The sequence below is a fragment of the Zalophus californianus genome, chromosome 13 (genome assembly GCF_009762305.2).
Source record: "Zalophus californianus isolate mZalCal1 chromosome 13, mZalCal1.pri.v2, whole genome shotgun sequence".
Lineage (NCBI taxonomy): Eukaryota > Metazoa > Chordata > Mammalia > Carnivora > Otariidae > Zalophus > Zalophus californianus.
The window spans coordinates 84,785,313-84,806,928 of record NC_045607.1 but is presented as its reverse complement, the minus strand read 5'-3'; the positions used below and the strand labels follow the sequence as shown (position 1 = coordinate 84,806,928).

The window sequence follows — 21,616 nt, the reverse complement described above, 5'->3', positions numbered from 1 at the left end:
TGGTTAATATTTAGGTACATTTCCTTCAGTCTTTTTTTCCCCTATGTGCACATGTATACATACATAATTGAGCTCGTTCTCTATACACGATGTTGGGCCTCGAATTTTTTCATTCAACATTATACTATGAACATCTTCCCACATTTTAAGCATTTCTTCAAAACTTGTTTTTAATGGCTATCTCATATTTTTTTCATATGTTTCTACCATAACTTATTTGATTCTGGTAACTATTGTTTTGGCAAAACTAACATGAAATGTACCCACTATCTTCAGTGAGGCAGATTCTTAATTTATAAGGACTGTTGAGAAAATCTCATCAGGATACAAGAATTGGTTGTTACGTAAGAAATTCTTTTCCCTCCAGTTAGGCAGCATTCCCAGCCTAAGAGAGGTCAGAGTTACACATGGTAGAGGGAACTCTTGCATGAACTGAGGCAAGAGCTTTGGTTTTGGTCACCTCTCGGTGCTCGTATTTATGGGACATTTTACAGGACTTCAGAGCACCTGGAGATTCACTTTTTCATATTTATGTCCTTCATTCTCAGAATGATAAATCACTTTTCTCTGCCTCTACTGAAAATCACTTTTCTCTGCCTCTATTGAAAATACGATTTAAGAATATTTTCCTTTTGTTCTGATGTGCCGTTTGCAAATTCAGGCCAAGCCGAACAGCCCCTGGGATGGAGAGAGACCTAACAGAGAAGTTTCCACAGTATCTCTGAGTGGCAAGTCCGCCTGCCCCAGGATCCTGCAGAGGGACCACTCCTGGGCAGCTTACGTAACTGTCTGAACATTCTGGGCTTGGAATCTTCAGTCCTGGCTTTGCTGCTAGCCACATGGCTTTTGGAAAATCTATCAACCTCACTGCATGTCCTTTTCCATGCCTGCCAAAATGCAGACAACTGTTTCATTGAGACAGTTTGCCACGAGAAATAACCAAACGGAACCTCCCGAGCACTGGGTACTCTACACATTCTTAATAATGGTAAAGGTATTAATAATGACCACTGCTGCCTCACATTTTATAGTTGCCTTCTAAAATTATTCTGGTTCATTTTTTTCATTTTGCAACTTTCTATTTTGATGTAATTTCAAATACAGAAAAGGTGCCAGAATAGTACACAGAACTCCTACATGCCCTTTGACCAGATTTATCAACACTTCACATTTGGCTACATTAGCTCTATCATGCTCTCTCTGTATAGAACAATTTTTTTTCAGAGGCATTGACGGTGAGAGTAGGTTGCAAAAATCACGCCCATTACCCCATACGTAATACGTCAAGATGTATTTTCTAAGAACAAGAATACTCCCTCTTGCATCTACATTGACAATCCCCCAGCCCCACCCCAGAGTCCCATCCAGTGTAATAACTGCACTTAGGTGTCATGTTTATTTAGTTACATTTAAATTACTGGCTTAAGAGGATGCTTCTTTTTCTCTGCTTACGGAAATAACAGGCACACAAGGTCAGAGATTTAGAAAATAAAGAATAACGGCCCAGTTACCTTCTGAGGTTTCACTAAAAGGGCTGCAGTCTCCGAGGTGACCACATTAACAATAGTAGTTATGTCATCTTTGAAACGGTCAGAAAAACGAGTCCTCCGAAAATTGTCCCGTTTGTCCATGTTATGTACATACTGCGCCATGCTTTTCACCTACGGAGGGGGTGGGGGCAATGTCAGCACAGAAATTGGTGAGCTGCTTGTACACTGGGGAGAAGGGGGAAAGACGTGAAGAAAAGCTCATTAACTGTGGACTTCCTAACACTTCATCTGCACTGGTGGTTGCCCAAGAAGACTCTGGACAAAAAATGCTCTTGCCACACAGAGGGTTACCATGGTGGCAGGAGGTGGGAAGGATGTCCTCTTCTTGACCCCGAGTCAGGGGGCTTCCTTCTTGCTGCTCACAAAGCCAGGGAGCTTTGTTCTTTAGCTTTAGTGTTAGAAGACTCCCCTTTCCTCAACCGCCCACGGCAAGGCAGACGTGGACTGGACTCCTGTCACCATTCAGGCACTGCTTGACGACGGTGCCAACACGTGCCACAGAAGGAACTGTTCAGGATACTGTTTTTGATGTGAACTGAAGTCACTTCTGTCCCCAAAATGACAGTAAGGAGGGGACAAACGCTCCTCTTGAGTTTCAAGTTGAAACAGGGAGCACAGGTTTCCAGAAACAATTCTATATTATGCTAGCTGGCAACTTAACCACTATTTGGAACATTGCCTCTAGGAGAAGTTATGTTTTGAAGTCAAATAAGACTATCTTGCTTTGTATATCTACTGAAAATATATATTTATATATTTAAAAGACATGTATTAAGAATACACAATACACGACACCAGCTCAACGCTTACCGCCATTTAAAATCAAGATCACATTTTGGTTTTTGGACTTCTTCTTGAGGCCAGGAGATTCGTGGGTAATACAAGGCCCCTTGACACCATCTGGGGTCATGTCTCCTCCTTGTTAGAAGTTCCTTAGAGCTATCAGGAACACTCTGATGGGCAAGACTGGGAGTTCTTACGTTGGGTGCCCACCCTCTGAGGTCATTTTCATTGAATGTGCCCAGCCTAGTCAGAGAGTCATTGCAAAAAGAAATGGACCTAGGAGTTAACTGCCCACTTTTGCCTGAAGATGACTCCCTAGGTCAGGGCTGGAAGAAGAGGGGACAAAGCCAGTTATATGGGAAAAATGCTCTCCGCTCCTATCATGTGAACTGAAGTCACCATACGGGAGAACTTTCATGCACTACCAGCAGATTCCTGGTTCTAAGAATGCAGGGCCAGTAATTTTCATTAGCATTGAGACAAGCAGAGATAAAACACAAAGAGAAGGCAAAATAAGAAGAGAATAACAGACAGGCTTTATGTGTTTTCTGTTTTCAGATAACGCCATGGCCAGCTCAGAGAAGACCTAAGAACATAGCATCCGAAGCCCGGTGTAAGGACCATGGACTCTCTTCCCTGGAGAGTCCGGCCTGGTTCCGGACACTCAGATGAGTCTGTACCTCACGGAGTCTCACATACTTGGTGGGAGGGAGGGTCAGGATGAGAGATGGGGCCTGGGCTCCATTTTTGTCTGACAAAAGGGTCTCTCTCACCACGTTCCTAACAAAGGGCCTAGGGAAGACAAGGCCTCTTTGTTTTGAGCTGCCCCCATCCTGATTTTTCTTCCAGCGAACTCACCCTGGCACCAGACTTTTAGAACTCACTGTTATATCCGGCTCCTGCCTGCTGAGCTTGGCCATCCTACAACCAAACAAATAATTCTCACAATACCATACTTCCAATCAATGGCCTCCTTCCAGACTGTAAGTCACTTACCAGCTACTGTGTCCTTTGGCTCTTCAGGGAAGAACATCCAGTAGAAATAAATACTAGTGGATGCTTGGTCTATATTATTTGTAGGTGGGGTGAGGCAGGAAAATTCTTTCCTCCCTATTGGCCCTCATGACCCATCACGGCAGGGGTACCTCTAAAGAACCTGTTGGTGCAAAACTTCACATTCTGAGTAAACTAGGTCACCTATTTACTTGTGGGTCCCCAAAGTCTGGCTCAGCAGTTTCTAGAAGCACAGGGATTTATTCATTAGCAAGTGTGAAATTGGCCCAAGGCCTGAGTTCAACAGCTCTGATACCAAAGTAGCTGTTTATTAGCGCTTGGGCATTAACACAATTGAAGGGTGTCAAATGGCACCGGTTGTCGGCTAAGTCCAGGGAGGTTGTCCTCTCGCTTTAGGCTTCGTGGGGCAAAAAACTGTTTTGGTTTTTAAACAACTTCCTGAGCATCAGTAAGGCAAATGCACAAACAATGCATAGAGCACTGTGCACGCTGTCTGGATCTGGGATCCGTTTCCTGTGCAAAGTTCTGGCTGGCCCCAATACTTTCCATCTGCCCCCACCCCAGCGCTGAGATCCACTTCTTGGTGTTCTGTGTCAATCTCTGAACCTTGGGAAGCTGATCTCTACGGACTCCATCTCTTAGGCCACCTTGTCCTTGGGCTTCTGCTTGGAGTTGGCCAAGGGGAGGGACCAGCAGGGGATCAGTGTGGGGAGAGGACACAGAGTTATGTGTCCACTCCGCTGCCCTCATCTGGGCCACAGCAAGCTTCTGGCAGCGGGGACGTTTCTGTAGGACTCCAGCTCCTGTCATGGGGATCCTCTGCTCTGCCTCAGCTTTCTCTAAATCCCAGTTACACTGTTCCCCACCTTCGCTCCTCTAGACCTGGAATGGGTAGATAAAGGCTCCTCCCCGGGTGCCCCACCAGCCCCCTGTGCTCACCCTGGCACCGCCCCTTTGATGAATGCTCTTCCGCCAAGCCTTCTGAGTGATGCCAACGGTGTCCTGCCAGGACCCTGACACACTTAGGTTACCACATGCAGAGCCCTGGGGCACCAGTGTCTTGGGAGATCTGCCCATTGGCCAATCCCTTCCATGTGCTCAGATCAGCAGGAGTTTTCTTTTCAATTACCTCATCTGTTTACCATCAAGGACTCCTAGAGAGAAGGAGAGCTACCAGCTTTAGCGTTTGCTTCCTCTCCCAGGGTCCTAGTAGATAAAGGGGCAAGATCAAAAGTAATTTTCACCTTTTCCATGGTTCTTAGCTCCCTGTGGTTAAGGGCAGTAAAGCAGCCAAAGCCTCTGGCAGACCTGGAGATTCCTCCTTAGAGCCACCACATTTCCTCTAGCCCCATCCATGTGTGGGAATGATAGAAAACTCTGGCCTCAAGGATGCTTGAGGATTAAATGAGATAAAGCTTAAAACAGTGCCCAGTACATACATAGTACGATGCATAATACATTTTGGATGTGATTATTTTTCCTTCCTCAGGGATGCCAGTGGTTACTGGGATTATATGAAGGGCAGAGTCACTGGGGCACCCGCAGAGAATGCAAACTTTCCTTCAAGACAGAGCTCCAGGATGCCAGGCGGAGCCACTCAGGCCTCGAAAGGCTGAGTTCATTCTGGCTGGGAATGGCATAAGCATAGTAATGGTGCATTAAAGTTGACTTCCGAATATAAAGGTTTTGCATGTTGTTAATAGCTTAGGCTAAGGAAATGTTTTGCAACTTTGAGCTTCCAAGGAGAGGCCAAATGGCAGAAGAACAGAAGCTGGACTAGAGCCCTGAGCATCTTGTCCTTGGTGACTGAGAGGGCTGGACAAACCCTCCTTAGCCTTGGTCTCCTATTTGTGCAGTGGGGAGAACTCCTCAGGGTACTTATCACACAGTTCTCTACTGAGGTTCCAAGAACGTAAGAAAGAGCCCTTAGAGCTGCTACTGGAACTCTCACAGGGCTGAGCTTGAGAACCATCATTCTAGAAGTTTGGTTCTGTGGTCAAACAATTATACTCATATAACTACTCAATAATACCTAAGAACGATCAGGTGAAGTGTGTACATACATATGTGTGCGTGTGTGTGAATAAATGACAGAAACATTTTTGAATTGGGATACTGCTCTCCTCTGGGACTTTTTTTTTTTTAAGATTTATTTATTTATTTGACAGAGAAAGACACAGCGAGAGAGGGAACACAAGCGGGGGCAGAGGGAGAAGCAGGCTTCCTGCTGAGCAGGGGGCCCGATGTGGGGCTCGATCCCAGGACCCCGGGATCATGACCTGAGCCGAAGGCGGACGCTTAACGACTGAGCCACCCAGGTGCCCTCCTCTGGGACTTTGTTCATTGAGATTCTACAATATCAATTTTACTTTTTGCTTCTTGACTTTTCATTTGCAATATGACAAATGGACTTGACTGCCATATGCAATTGCATCATGAAGGTTATTCGTATGAATTGTCTACAGATGGATTATGACCCAAGTGAATCCTCTTTACGGAGAAACTTGACAGTGAGTGGGTTAAGGAAGTAGAAAGACATACAGGGCATGGAGTGTTGGTATTGATACTTCTCACACCTCAAGGGAGAGTTTTAAGGCCAGTCCACTCGCTGCCAGAGCACAGAGCTCATGTCTCACTGCTAATGTTATTGCTCCAAGACTCATAGGCTGCAGGCACCCACCTGGATGAGGTTGGCTTTTAGAATGGAAAATCCTGGCGCTGGCCGTGTATATATAGACCCTTAGCTCTGCTGAGGCCTCACAGGGCAGGGATGGTGTGGGCTAGTGGATCTTCTTCAGTGAGCTTAGAAGTCCCCCAGGAAGACAGGTTAATAATGTACACCACCGGCTTCCACTCTTCCTCCCTGCAATCACTAGTGCTAGGGAGGGCTTTAAAATAAAATCTGCTTTATTTTTACTAAGCGCCCCCTTCTTCCCCCTGGTGATTCTGTTGCAAGAATTTGAGACTGTGCTTTGAAAAGAACTTTCTCAAGCTAGTGGTTGGAACTCGGTGAAACACTAAAAGACTGGAATCCTGGATGTTTTTGCGGTGTGGGCCTGACTCCTTTTTAACCCTACTGCACATCGCTTCCCATCTCCTCCGCAGTGTGACTTTCATTTCTGTTTCCTTTGACCCCCTGTTGTCTGTACCCCATTGTTCAGTAGTATTCCCTTTTCCTTAGGCTTGAACTTAAATAAATAGAGTTCATGGTGGAAATCCTACCATCTCTCTCTTAAAAAAAATTATTCACTTAACGTCACAGGGGAAAGAACCTAGTGAATATAAAGCTCACTCGATCACTAAATCCTAATGCACTCCTAATCCTAATCCCCAGGACTGTTCGTATGTACATTTTTATGTACAGTTGACTCTTGAACAACATGGGTTTGAACTGCACAGGTCCACTTATGTGCGGATTTTTTCGGATAAGTATAGTATAGCCTTACAAATGTATTTTCTTTTCTTCATGGTTTCTTAACATTTTCTTTTCTTTTCGCTCACTTTAGCATAGGAATATAATATATAATACACATAACATATAAAATATGTGTTAATCGACTGCTTATGTTATCAGCAAGACTTCTGGGCAATAATAGGCTATTAGTAGTTACGTTTCTGGGAAGTCAAAAGTTACATGAGAATTGTCAGACGTGCGGGGGTTGGGCTGGCGCTCCTCATCCCCACATTGTTCATGGGTTAACTATAGTCAGTGTCTACACTTGTATACCTTTTTCATTTAACATCACATCAAAATTCATCTCCATTTATCAGCCCTGATGACATGGATATTCTTAGTTGCTTTATAGTAAAATCTTTTCACTTCAATAATCAGTTACAAAAGGGGTATTAGTATTACTGTCTTCATTCTCAAACGAAGGAACATGGCTGTGCCTTCTGTTTTTCTGGTAGAGATCAGACAGAAGTTGTAGGGTAAACAAATTTACAAATTTCATTTTTTCTTCCCAGTAGATATCAGTTGGGCGCTTGTCTGGTACCCAATAGTGTGCTGGGGCTACTGATATGATCATAAAGAAGATAGACCCAAATCCTAGAAATGAAATAAGCAATACAGAAAAGCAAGTATAAAGTGCAATAATTGCTGGAATCGAAGTAAACAGGGTATTTAAGAGGAGAATAATAGAGAGGAAGATATATTACAGTGTGAGCTGGTCAGAAAGACTTCTCAGGGGTGGTAACATTTAAGCTAAAACCCAAAGAGAAGAACCCAAAATGTGTGTGCATGGGGGGATGGAAGGTAGGGAGGGGAGAGAGAATTTGAGAAAGGATTTGAGGCTGGAAAGTCCACAGCACCTTCCAAGAACCAAAATGGGACCAACGCGGCCGCAGGAGGGGGCAGGATGGTATGAGCTCAGGTGAGAGACAGAGGGAAACATAATCAGACAAGGGCTTTGCAGGCCGTGATAAAATTTGTGCTTTATTTCTGGTACACCGGAAATCACGGAAGAGTTTTCCAGGGGAGACTGACATGATCCGTTTTAAAAGAGTCGGCAGCCCTGTGCAGAATGGACAGACCAGAACGAAAAGAAATGCAGGCGGGCGAAAGAGGAAGTGATTACAAGAAGCGCCAGGTGGGGAACAGGGAAGATGAGGAGAAGCCGGAGGCTGGAAGTATGTTTTCAAGGCAGCGTGAACAAGAACGAGTGGAAGCGGGGCCGAGGAGCGAGGCAGAGTTGGATTTTAAGGACCCGTCCCAGGTTTTCAGTGGGAGCAACTCGGGGGATAAAACGTCAGCTCCTAAGAGGGGGACAACTTCACTGCCTTTCTGCAACGTGCCTCATGCCTTGCTGAGCGCAGACACAAACAGGCAAGAATCTCACCAGAAGCTCAAAGAAGAACCAGGCGTACTTGAAGACGGTTTCTCTCACCATCCCGGTGCTGACCACCATCTGCAGGGCGAGCTCCTCGTGGAAATGCTGGGTGACAAGGACAAAAACCAGTCTGAGACGGAGGGTGCTTTCTACACCCACACCCCTTCTCTTTTGAACCAACTGTTAGTTCCTGACACGGGCACCCCAGGTATCCCAGACCACAGGTGGATGGCAAAGTCAATGCCAAGGCTACTTGAGATGGAGGACCTTCCAGGTGGGTCGGAGAAGGTTGGTGGTGGTATCAGGCAAGAGAGCTAGGTCTGAAGGAATGGCCTCCGTCTGGGGGTGACTCTGCATTCTGGGGTAGCAGTCACAACTGGGACCGTTGTTTTCCCCTCAGACCCTGCTGCAAACCCTCTGTGTGACCTCGGGCAAGCCATTCCTCTCTGTACTCTCCATTTTCTCATCTGTAAAATCTGCTGGTTGGTAGCAATGGTGGTCAAAATGGAACGTGCATCAGAATCCCCTGGGGGATTATGAAGACACACAGACTGCTGGGTCCGCCCCAGAGATTCAGATTTGGATGTGGTAGATCCGGGGCAGGGCCTGAGAATTCACATTTCACACAAGTTCCCAGGTGTTGACAAGCTGCTGGTCCAGGGACCGCAATTAGAGAACTGATGTCTTGGTGATATCGAAACTGCCTTCCAGATAGGATGATTTTTGTTTTTATAACACCACTATGGCACTGTGGGAAATATGATGAGTTGGGCTTAATGAACAGATCCTCTGCATTCGATAGTGGTAGCAGCCCGAACTCACACCTTGTCAACGCCCTCTGTGCCAGGGTCAGATGCTGGAAGGTTCCTCAGTTCTGCTTTATGTCTACACTTCCCTTCAAGTTATCCAACTGCTTGAGAACAAATGTAGCAGATGGTGACTTTTGCATCTTTTGTACATTTCCCATTCCTGGGTTTATGTGGCTACTTAATACTCTTGACAAGAGCTTTGCTGGGGAAGAGGCTCAAGACTAAAGGTAGGGCAACCAATTCATCTCAGTTTGCCTGAGACTGCCTCGGTCTGAAAACAGAAAAGTCCTGCATCCCAGGGAGCCCTTGGTCCTGGGCAAACAGAGATGGGTGGCCACCTTAACTAACGGCAAAAATGATGTCTGGGTATTTTCTCTGGATTTCATTAATCTGATGACCAGAAAACCTAGAATAAATACAGATGAACCAATTGTTTATTGTCCTGTGGGTAAGAGAGCTGAAACTATTTGAACATCCTAATACCACAAGCTAAGGTATTGCCATATATGGCAGTTAAGTTTCAAACTCAACCCCTAAAACAAAAATTGATTATAGCAAAGATTGTCCTCGATACATCTTCAAGGTACCCACCCTGTACAGCATGCATGCAACTCAATTTACCGTCTTATGTACATTAAAATTCGAGAGTTACTAAGCTATACTAAAAGGACACAAATGGAAAATCTATGTGCAGGTCTCTGGGTATTCCATTTATAGCCTCAGCTGGTTAATGGTGATGAATGCAAAATGCTTAGGTGTTTCAGCATGTCAGAAGGTTCACCTTCCTTCTGCCAGGTGAGTCAAACCTTTATAATCTTAGTACATGGAAAAGCATTTGCTGCTCAGCTCACCCACCTGGGAGCGGCATGAGGCGCGGAATGTTAATCTAGCAGGCGGTCTAAGTGTGCAGATGATGTTAAGTCAGCTACACCTGGATCTTGCCGGCGTAGGAAAGATTCGCTCCACTAGCTTCAAAGGTAACCTCTGGAAAATAGGTCAGTTTGACTGCCAGAGTCTTAGAGATTAGAGGAGGATAAGCTGCTTCTTAAAGTAATTTATGTTGCTTACCAGGCAACATTATTACAAGAACACCTTGCTCTGGAGGTTATAGAAGAGAGCCAAGCAGCTAAATCCTTTTTGCTGAGCTATTGAAGAAACACACTGTCTAAACTTCCCTCTGAAATGAAATGATTCTCTTTTAGTCATTGAGATGGCCAGGAACAAAGTCAAAACAAGGCAACGGCAAAGCCAAACATGACTGCTTGCCTGAAGGAGGCGAGCCTGAAGGCAAACCATGCTTTAAAAAGGTCGAATGGTACATGTAACCAGTCCCTGCAAAGCCCAAACCTGAGTTTTAGGGTAAGTGAAAAATTATTTTCAGCACCTCACCCTGTCTTCTTTCACTTCTTTTAAAATTAATTCCCTGTACCTCTCCCCAGACATACGGTGCCCGGATTACTGAGAAGTCTGCACCTTCAGGCCCTGGCAGGGCCCCCCCACGCTTGATCTTTCCCTCCCTTGGAGCCAAGCAAGCTGAGCTGAGGCTCATTCCCTCCTGGCATGTTTAATGAACATTCCCTGTTGTGTCAGCTGTTGCAAATGGCTTCCTGTGTTATCCTTCCAATCAGCATATTTACATTTTAATAAGGGTCTTGAAAGACACTCAAGACCTTAACTTCAGTCACTACTCTAATGGAGCAATCCTTGAGTGTCTGGCAGAGAAAAAACTTAAGCAAGACACCCCCGCCCCTCAAACCACACGGGCTGTGAGTATGCCTGAAGAATTTTGTTATTACCAGATGTTCTGGTGGGCAGCTCGCAGTCTCTCAACTCCTAAGTAAAGCTGATTAGAATGAATTTTGAGGAAAGCTTTTCATGTCGCCTGATAAGACTACTGAAATAAATGATACCTAATTTTTGCCATGCACTTTAGTTGAGGATGAACTGTCCCCAGCTCACCTTCTACTGAAAAAGAAACTAAGGCAGGCGTTCTCAAACCGTCATCCCTGGATAGCATCCCCTGGGAACTTGTTCGAAATGCAAATTCTCGGGCCCCACTTCAGAGCTATTGAATCAGAAGCTCTGGGGGTAGGGTCCAGCCATCAGTTTTAATAAGCCCTCCAGGGACTTCGGATGTATGGTAAGCTGGAGAACCCTTGAATAGGAATCAATTGGTCAAAAAACGAACGACAAGGGACAGAGCTACAAAAGTAAGTGTGTGTGTGTGCGTGTGGAGCGGGGAGCGAGGTAGGAGAGCACTTTGATGGTGTCTGTTATCGATCACAGCAAGAAGACACAAGCAAATTATCCTCACACTGTCCCACTCAGTACCTTTTTGCTGGCTGGCCTTGGGGCTGCGGTCGAACTGGGAACATCGTTATTGCCCGAGCAATAGTAAGACATCCGATTGCAGGTACGATCAACACCCTGAAATACACAAACCATGACTCATCAGCCCACCGACAGCGGTTCACTTAAAAGGTGAGCCAGCGGTCTGGAATTCACAACCTCAGAATTCATTTTTCATATATTTCTTACTTTTTTTCTGGTTACAAAGGTAAAACAACTGCCACAAATAAATACAAAACAAAGCAAAGAATGTGAAGTCACACCTCATTCTACTTGCTCCTGAGAGAATCACTGTTAGTAGTTTATGGGTAGAGCAACCCAGAGTTAAAACCTACTTAGGAAGAGGGGGTGCTGAAGTCCCTTGGATATTCTGACTTTATTGGGGTAGCACCAAAAAAAAAAAAAAAAAAAAAAAGTGTGGGAACAGCGCCTCTCTATGGGCTAGGATGGTACTGTCACGGGCTCCTAAATGCTATATTTAAAAAATTGTCAAAAACCACCGTGGACAAATGTTCTCCTCCTTGCTACACAACAATTAGAAAATTCTTAACCCAATCCACATAGAAATTTAATATTTTCACTTCTATTAAATGAAATCATAACGATCAAGGCTGTCAATGATAGAGGCAGGCCAATTGTCCCCTGGGCAATCAGAAAATGCTAATGCTCCTTACACATGAGGTCGGACTGTGCTGTGCTGGCAATTGTTTAACAACCAGCTCTTGGGGGGAGGAGCTGATTTGCAGCATTTGCCTATTTCTGTACCTTAAATGCTTTTGTCATGGCAGATTGCAAGTTCACATGACACCACTGAACACGGTGTTGGGAAGAGATGTGCACCAGCAAATCATCATGGAGTATTTCCACCATACAGATAACTAGAGACACAAATAACCTCAAGAACACAGAAAAGAGTAATGTGTAATAAAATATCGAGGAAGAGCTGGTGTTTGAGTACTATCTTTTTAAAGTAGAATAATTTTGGATTTATGGACAAACTGCAAAGGTGGTCCAAAGTTCTTGCATGCCCTTCTTCACCCAGTTCCTCTTGATGTTACTGTCTTACATCACTCTGGTACCTTTGTCAAATCTAAGAAGTTAACATTGGCTCCTTACTAGCAACTAAACCACAGACACGGATTTCACCAGGTTTTCCACTGATGTCCACTTTCAGCTTCAAGATATAATCCAAGATACCATGTTGCATTTAGATTATTTTTTATTTAGTATAACTTATTTATTTTATATAATGTCATTTTTTAGTAGTATCTAACAACTGGCTCAGTAAATGCCAGAAAATTTGAACAATCGGCTCTCAGAAACTGGTAGGAGCCCGCTCCAGCCCAGCCCTGGGTTGATTCTATAAGTCGGAAAGGGTGGCATAGGACCAATTTCATATGGTGCACACTCAAGACTGTCAGAATCTCTAGCGGATCCATAGATGATCCTTAAGTTCACCCAGGGTTCAGGAACTCTACAGAGATGAGGAACAGGAGGCCCAGGGCAGGAGCGGACTCGCCCATGACCACACGGCTGGGTGGTGGTCTGGAGTCTAGACCCAACCCTGGTCTCCAAATTCCTTTTTCTCACAACATACTGTCTCAAGTGTGTGGATTTTGTAAGAGAAACTATGTCGAAACCTGGAGAGTTTGATTTATCATAATCAGGGGAAATGATACTAGTTGAAAAACTTAGCCACGGAGGTCATGGATAACTGGAAAGAAAATTCACATGAAGAATTCATGGTAGCTTTGTGGAAAAACAAACAAACAAAAGCCACTGAATTATACACTTAGAAGGGTGAATTTTATGGTGTGTGGTTATATCACAGGCTTGAAAAAATTTTTCAAATGAGACACACTTTACAAAATATCTAAATCCTCAAAGGTGTCAAGGTCATCAAAAACGAGGGGAGTCTACGAAATTGTCACAACCAAGAGGAAACTAAGGAGACAGCAGTACAAAATATAACGTGGTATCCTGGCTGGGATCCTGGAACAGAAAAAGGACATTAGGGAAAAACTGAAGAAATCTGAATAAAATATGAACTTTAGTTATGAATGATCACAGACCAGTATTAGTTCATGAATTGTGACAAACATACCATTCTAATCTAAAATGTTAATAACAGAGACTAGGTATGACATATACAGAAACTTTCTGTACTCTAGTCACAGTAATTCCATAAATCAGCAACTGTTATAAAATAAAAAGAAATTATCAAGAGAAAGCAAAGAATTCATGGAAGGAAAACAGTATAGCCCAAAGTCATCAACCATCTCAGGATCTGTTTTTGTTTATAAAACCTGGCTTTGCTCTTAGGAATTATTATATGGGATAATTAATCTGTGGATGTTAATGAATGTAAAGGGCAGATATTTAAAAAATAAATAAAAATAATGTTTGATGTTCTAGGCATCAAGAAAAAAAAAGTTAAAGCTACATCGTTTCCCTTGAAAATAGACTCCATGTGGCTCAATCAGCTCTAAAAACTTTCCACCAGCGTCGACTAACTAACCGAGCAGATCTTCAAAGCCAGTCTCGCCTCTGCTTCTTTCCAGAATGGTCTCGATCATTTCAAAAGCTGAAGCATGACAACATGTGACCAGCAGAGCTATGGTACTGGTAGTGGTCCATTTTGTGTTGTTTCTCCAAGTTTTCGTTAAAACTAAAAAAGCTTGCGTCCCTTTCCCGTTGTTGGCATCCTCCTTACCTTTGAAGACATGATGCTCTTCACTTCCTCGTCTGCCGCGGAGTGTGTCCCTGCGAGGTCTGGATTACTGCTGCTCATCACCCGGGCCTGCAGCAGCTTCGAACTCACGGCAGCAGCAGACGTGCGTCCGTACGTGTGGTAGCGCGGGTCAGGGAGGGCGGCAGTGGCACCACCTGCACCCCACCAGGTACAGACATGCCAACAGAAAGGGGATCCGAGTCACTTACTGTGCTTGGAAGGGAACTGAAGAGGGACAGGGTGGAGAGTGGAATGAAAACCCACTTGATTAGATCTTGGAATTAGGGTCTTATTATCAAATGCCTAGGGGAGGTCAGAGGGGTATTGCTTTGGGGGTAAGTAGTTAGGGCATGAGGCAGCAGGGAGTGGTGAGGACTGTGGTAAACTGGAAACACATGCCTCATCCAAAGGCAGGGGATGCTACTGAGCTTCAGCCTATTATTGCGACGGGGAAACAGCCCCCGGGGTCAGGAGAGCTCTTGCTTGCTCCAGACAAGCTGGAAATGGGAACTTTTAAATTTATTAATATTTAAATTAAGACAACTTTATAAGTCATGCAAGATTTTCTGAGATAGGAGAATCCAAGGAAGCATATGCACCTCATGAGGATAAATATATATATTACATATCATTGTTCACTTTTAACTATATGTCTTCCAAAGCGATTATGCGAGTCTATGAGATATTACCAGTATCTTTAAAAACTCAATCGAAATTATAGGTTTACTGGGGCACCTGGGTGGCTCAGTCCGTTAAGCATCTGCCTTCGGCTCGGGTCATGATCCCAGGGTCTTGGGTTTGAGCTCGGAACCTCGGAACCCTGCTCAGCGGGGAGTCTGCTTCTCCCTCTCCCTCTGCACCCCCACTCCTGCTCGCTCTCTCTCACTCTCTCTTGCTCTCTCTCTAATAAATAAAATCTTTTTTAAAAAAATTACAGGTTGGGCACCTGGGTGGCTCAGTTGGTTGAGCGACTGCCTTCGGCTCAGGTCATGATCCCGGAGTCCTGGGATCGAGTCCCGCATCAGGCTCCCTGCTCAGCAGGGAGTCTGCTTCTCCCTCTGACCCTCCCTGCTCTCATGTGCTCTCTCATTCTTTCTCTCAAATAAATAAATCTTTAAAAAAAATTACAGGTTTACTTGTAATGAGGCTGCATGGACTAATAAAAATGGCAAGTTTCTTCATTAGGACCTGGAATTTTGTAAACTTGTTGATGCTACTTTTATATCCTGCTGACCAGAAGTACCGGTTGATCATGACCCTGTACATAACTGGGAAGAGTGGAGAAACACATTATTATTATTTCAAAAATTTAGTTTGGGGAAATGAGGAAAGGGATTTATCTTTTCACAATGAAAACTTTAGGAACCGGTGATCACCACTACTATAGGATATTTATTGTTTTTCTTTGTCATTATTATCCTAGCATCCTAGACACCTGTTGTCACTTCCCCATTTTTGAAAATAAAAGATCCTTACCTGAATCAAATTATCCACTGGGTAAAGACCAGTGAGGGGTTATCACGGAGGCAGAAAAAAAAGAAGTGCTTTGGGTATAAAAAAGAGGGAGGGAGGGGGTGCCTGGGTGGCTCAGTTAAGTGTCCAACTCTTGATTTCGGCTCAGGTCATGATCACAGGATCCTGGGATTGGAGCTCTGGGTGTTGGGCTCCATGCTTAGCAGGGAGTCTGCCTGAGATTCTTTCCCTTTCTGTCTGCCCCTCCCCATGCTCATGAGCTCTGTCTCTCTAAAATAAATACATCTTAAAAAAAAAAAAAAAAAGAGGGAGGGAGGCAGGAAGCAAGTCGGAAAAAAAAACGAGAAATAAAATTTTAATTTCAGCATTCACGTAAGTTTTGTATCATTGATACAAAAATAAATTAAAAATTAATAAAATCAATTTTAACTGAAAAAATAAAATTCAAATGTAAAATTGAACTTTGGGCTTTTTATTACATTTTGAATGACGGGGCAGCGGGTTGGGGGCGGGGCCTGTCTGCCAGGCGCCCGCAGCAGGGGCGACGCTACCTGTCTTGGGTGGGTCCCTCGGCGGCTCTGGCAGGCGGAAGACGTAGTGCACGTAGGAGGCCAACAGGCAGTTCCTCCCGTGCTGGTCCTTGGCCAGGTCCTTGCTGTTGTGCAGACTGTTGGCTATGGACACCACGGACTCAAACGCAAACTGGGAGAAGTTGGCTGAGGAACCAAGAGAAAAACGGGCGGCCTCACAATTGGTCCCGAATGAACCTGAGCTAGAATGTTCTCTGGGGCAGCATCCAGGAGTCCTCACAGCTGACCCGCTTCACCAGGCTGGGCACAACCATGGCCAGGGCAGGGTGAGCGGCTGTAGTGACTTACTCCTTACTGCGAACGACTTCACCTCTCCTCTGGCCAGCACTGTGGGTCTTCACCACAAAGACAGGAGACCGTCTAGGCATCCTCCCCCCTCTCCACCATGCCCGTGACCTGGGTGCTACTCAGTGGGACCTGCCCTGATGTGAGTACCATCACCTGGGAGCCTGTTAGAAATGCAGACTCTCAGACCCCCCAGACCTACTGAAGTCAGAATCCGCATTTCACAAGATGCCCCGGTGATTCTGACGCGCACTCCCGTTTGAGACGTGCCATTGCACCATGTGGACTCTTGGCATGCAGGTTAATCTAAAAAAGTAGGTATAGGGCACCCGGGTGGCTCAGTCAGTTAAGTGGCTGCCCTCAGCTCAGGTCATGATCTTAGGGTCCTGGGCTCGAGCCCCGCATCGGGCTTCCTGCTCAGCAGGGAGTCTGCTTCTCCCTCTGTCCCTCCCCACTGCTCATGCTCTCTCTCTCTCTCTTTCAAAATAAAAAAGAACTCATAAAAAATAAACAAATAAAAATGTAGGCCTATCGTGCCATTCTCCAAAGTGGGTCCGCACGAAACTATCGATTCACCGTGTACAGTCTTGTTCAGGAGCTCCCAGCCCTCCACGGTCTGGCTTCACCCTCGTTACCCAACCTTGTACCCATTCCTGCTCAAATTCAACTTGCTTTAAAATGAGGCAATTGTTCTGTCCCCATCACATGTCTGCTCTGTCTTAGCTCTGCAATTTTTCTCACGCTGCTGTCCTCAGCTGGAAAGCCCTCTGTGCTCCCCCCAGCAAAATCCCACCAACCCTTCACCACTGGGCACCATCCCGCCTCCTCCGCGAAGCCTGGGACACTACTCAGTACAGGGCTTCAGGGACGCCAAGACTCAGAGTTCTTTGGCTGTTCCCGGTGGTAACCTCTGTCTCTCTGAGCAGGCTTCCAGCCTTCCGGGCTGAAGTGCATTTCTCCCACCTTCTTATCTCCCTCCTGTGACGACCATAGTGCCTGACAGATAGGTTCCAAATAAATGCCTATATGCTAAGTACCTCTACCTACTTGGCCTGCTGTCTCCCCAAGACAGGTGGCAACTTGCTACAAAGCAGCAGCTCAAAACCTAGGAATGTACACTTTGTCTACTGCAAAGGTCTGTGGGCAATCGCTGGAACATACAAAGCAGGGTGCACATATGTGGGCGCACGGGAAGGAATGTGGGGAGGCTGGAGCTTGCCACTCTGCAGGAATCTAGCTGGAGTGGCAAGGGCTTCACGTGGGAGATGCTGGCCTGCAGTACAGGATAACCGTATCTGTGGCGCCACGAGAGATACGTCCCAGGACACAGCGTGAATGGGGGATTCGGAGGTCCTCTTCTTCCCTGGCTCTGAAAGCTGCCCAGTGTGTGCCAGGCTCTGGGTTCATCACTCCCTCCCCACCCACTCACTCACGTGCCACAACCCCACTGTGTGATTCACTTCTTTTCTGACACTCCCAGGAACCCCTTCTGTTCTGAATCGGACACTCCAGAAGTCTTACACATTGTATTTGGTGTTCATTTGTTCCAAGTGAGCCTTTAAAATATATTCTCACAAAGTCTATATGAGCGGCTGCCAGGGGCTGAGGGGAAGGGTGAATGGGGAGCGGCTGCCAAGGCGCATGGGTTTCATTTCGGGCTAACGAAAATCTTCTGGAATTGGATACCAGGGTAGTTGCACAACCGCGTGAATGTGCTAAAAGCCAATGAATCGTATGCTTTAGTGAATTTTAAGGTATGCATATTACGTCTCAATAAAAAAAGTGATCCCACTGAATTTCAGTTTAGAGAGTTCCTTTGCTTCCATTTAATACGAGTTGTCTTAGTTCCTTAAAACATTATATCTCCTTGTTGGTCAAGAAGACAAAAATATCTCAGAGGTCAAATAAATCCATCAATTACCAGGAACGGAATTTGAACGATCGCCTCTAATCATTCAATACATCTATTTCTAAAAACCATAATTTTAAGCATCCTATATTGATATGGTTTTCATTTTAACATCCAGGAAATCTAAAAAAGAAAAAATTATCACTGGTCTTGCCTTCCCTTGGACTCACATCATCAATAGAAAGGAAGATCCTCCCCCCCAAAAAAAAATTAAAGAAAAAAAAAAAAAAGGAAGGAAGATCCCATCGTCCCTGTTCTCAGGATTTCTGGAAAATCATGTGTGCTACAAGGCACTGCCTGCCCCTCCTGCCTCCCCCCAGCCCCACGGGCCTCCCACCTGTTTGGCCGGCGATGACCATGGGCTGCACGGAGAGCTGGAAGAGCTTGTCCAGCACCAGATGCAGGAAGAGAACCAGGGGCTCCAAGCGGGAGGAGTTCAGGCAGATGAGGCTGAGCTTTAGCTCATGCTCCAAAGAGGTCTCGCTGATCTTCTGGTCCAGCACGCGGATGGGGAAGGTCACCTGGCTCTCCAGGGAGTGGCAGAGGGTGAAGAACTTCTCCAGGTGGTTGTCCTGGGAAGACAGACGGCAGGCCTCCTGGGGCTGACCCCATCCACGCTCACCAGTGGATGCGTGAGCGCAGACAGTTCTTCACGGTGGAGCCTCAGGTCTGGGGACTAGGGCCTGGGGGTTTCAGACCAAGGCTATAAACGGCTCTACAGAGCGGTAGGCACAAAACAGGACCTCCTGATGACTAGTGACTGAAGAAAACAGAATTTGGCCTCTGATTCGGTTTGTGGGCAGAGGCAAGGACACCTGGTTAAACACACAGCCAAAAAAGGGTCTGAGCAGATGTAAAGTGCAGACGGTGGCAAGAAAAGGAAGGAACAGAGAATTGGGTGGGGGGGAAGCTTGGAGAAATGGCAGAATGACAGGGGGAAGTGAGACACCAGCAGGAAAAGGTTGCACATGGAGCCCCTCACAAGGTTTCTCAGCCCACAGTGAAGACACTGTGTTCCCTCATCTAGGCGCTCGACATTTTTAGGAGGTCTCTCCCTTTAAACAACCAGTAAAACCTGAACAGGTCTGTATGCCTCCAAAAAGAATAAAGGTGATTTTTTTTGTTTTATCCATGCATGAAAACTCTCACTGATCTTTTATCAGACCATCCATAGAGGTTTCTCTGCTGCACCCCCTTCTTCCTTAGGAGCCCTCTGACTCTGATTTGAAGAGGACGCTGATGTTCCTTACCTGGGTGTGAACAGAAGAAACAGCTTGCACTTCAATATTAAATACTCCCTTATGTCCTTCAGCCCACTTAATGGGAGGATTCTGTAAAGGGACTTTCTGTGTTAAAGAGAAAAAACAAAAAATGATTAGCAATTCAATTCCCCTTTCTGGCTGCCGACAAGCAGAGCGAGGCAGCTCGAGTGTAAATGTCAGGGTTATACATGTATCTCCCTCCCTGGAAGCCTGATAGAACTAGCCTTGGAGTTACGGGTCCCACACTCAGGTTAAGCTCTTCACTGAACTAGTTATTGTCACTCTGACAAGTCGCATTAACTCTCATTTTCTTATCCCGAAAGAAGGGGTCTGAAGTGAGTGAGCCATCTTAAGCTCCCATCCAGGACAGATGACCCTGGATTCTAGGGACTGGAATAAAGTAATAAAATTGCAGTGATTTCCCTGTTAATCAGGAATGTCAAGACAAAGTGTAGACTATCTTATGAGACATGAAATTTTAATGCTTTCAAGGGCCTACAGTTACTTTGCCTTTTAAGAAAATGTTTCCAAAGAGCAGGCCCACTAGGTTCCTGAATTAATTACTCAAAATGACTCTTCTATACCATTTATATTTCGACAGTCCTGCAGTCCTTAGGGACCATTTCTTGCCTTCAATTCCCACCAGAATCAGCATTCTCTAGAGACCTCAACATACAGCACTGAGAGAGAACGGCCTAGCCTGACCCAGTCACGGGAGTGTGGGCACCTCTTGCCTTCTAGTGGAAGGAAACATGCCGCACTCGCAAGAGTATGATGTATGCATGGGGTGTGGACTTCTGGAACCTTCCAAGACAGAGTCACAAACTGGGCCCCAAAGCTGGATCCAGCCTACAGACAAGTTCAGTGTGGCCCAGTGTTGGAAACATTTTGGATTAGTTGCCAACATTTGAAAGTCAAGGAACTTCACATGAAAGCTTGCTTTATGTTTTTGTTTTGTTGTAAGATTTTTTTATTTTTTTGAGGGAGACAGAGAGAGAGCAAGTGGGGAGAGGGGCAGAGGGAGAGAGAGAATCTCAAGCAGGCTCCATACCGAGTATGGAGTCTGATGTAGGGCTGGATCTCATGACCCTGAGATCATGACCTGAGCCGAAATCAAGAGCTGCACGCTCAACCAACTGAGCCACCCAGGTGCCCCCAAAGCTTGCTTTTCTAACTTCCTTTGAGAACTGGAAGATACGAAGACAGGCCTGCATGCCAGCGTGGTGGGATGTGACCCTCAACAGACAGACAATCTCCAGCGTGAACACATTCCACCAGGACTCAGCACTCATGATGTTGCTCATCTGACCCCTGGGGTCACCAGAGTTTACCACCTATAATCTAAAGTAGCGCTGTCTGCTACAAATATTAGGTGAGCCATATATGTCACTTGAAATCTACTGGTAGTCACTTTTCTCAAAAATTAAAAAGGAACATGCAATAATACTTTTAATACTAAGTTTCATTTAGCCCAATATAGCCTAAAGATTATCGATACAATATATAATCAATATAAAAAACTATACATGAGATATTTTACATTATTTTTTCCCCACTAAGTCTTTGATAGCAGAGTTGTATCTTATACTTACAGCACATATCAGTTTGAACTAGCCACTTTCAGGAACCACATGTGGCTAGTGGACAGTGCGGGTGAAGCTAAGGGTATGTCTATGAGGGTAGCATAGGGCAAGCAGTAAAAAGGAACGAATATAAGGAAATTAGTTTAAGCATTGAGTTTGTGGCTTGCCATGCATTATCTCAATTAGTGTCCACAGCAACTTTATAGGCAGGTATGGTTCAGTTCATTACTGAGACTCAGAGGGTAAGCAGCTCCCCTATGTTCTCATAGCTAAGGAGTGGTAGCATCTGGATTTTGGATCCAGATGTGTCGGTCCCCAAAACCCCAGGTTTGTCTTGCAGCATTAAGAAAATAACTGGGCATTCTAGGAAATCAGAATGTGCAGCTTGATGATGAAAAGGTGGTTTTCAGGGCTTTGGCAAGGGGCCACGTGTCCAAATCATAACGAGT

The 21,616-nt window shown here is 45.3% G+C and overlaps 1 protein-coding gene across 4 annotated transcripts in view; it reads right to left on the bottom strand.

Annotated features, from left to right (window-relative positions):
• DOCK8 (dedicator of cytokinesis 8) overlaps positions 1-21,616 on the bottom strand; it is a 220,694-nt gene that overhangs the window by 62,365 nt on the left and 136,713 nt on the right. For all 4 annotated transcript variants that reach the window (XM_027614627.2, XM_027614629.2, XM_027614630.2 and 1 more), the window contains 7 exons: positions 19,573-19,668; positions 18,660-18,894; positions 16,090-16,254; positions 14,048-14,220; positions 11,317-11,412; positions 8,186-8,281; positions 1,512-1,661 (listed from right to left, as the gene is read on the bottom strand). In XM_027614627.2, the coding sequence (XP_027470428.1) occupies positions 1,512-1,661; positions 8,186-8,281; positions 11,317-11,412; positions 14,048-14,220; positions 16,090-16,254; positions 18,660-18,894; positions 19,573-19,668 (1,011 nt within the window). The remainder of the gene's footprint in view (positions 1-1,511; positions 1,662-8,185; positions 8,282-11,316; positions 11,413-14,047; positions 14,221-16,089; positions 16,255-18,659; positions 18,895-19,572; positions 19,669-21,616) is intronic.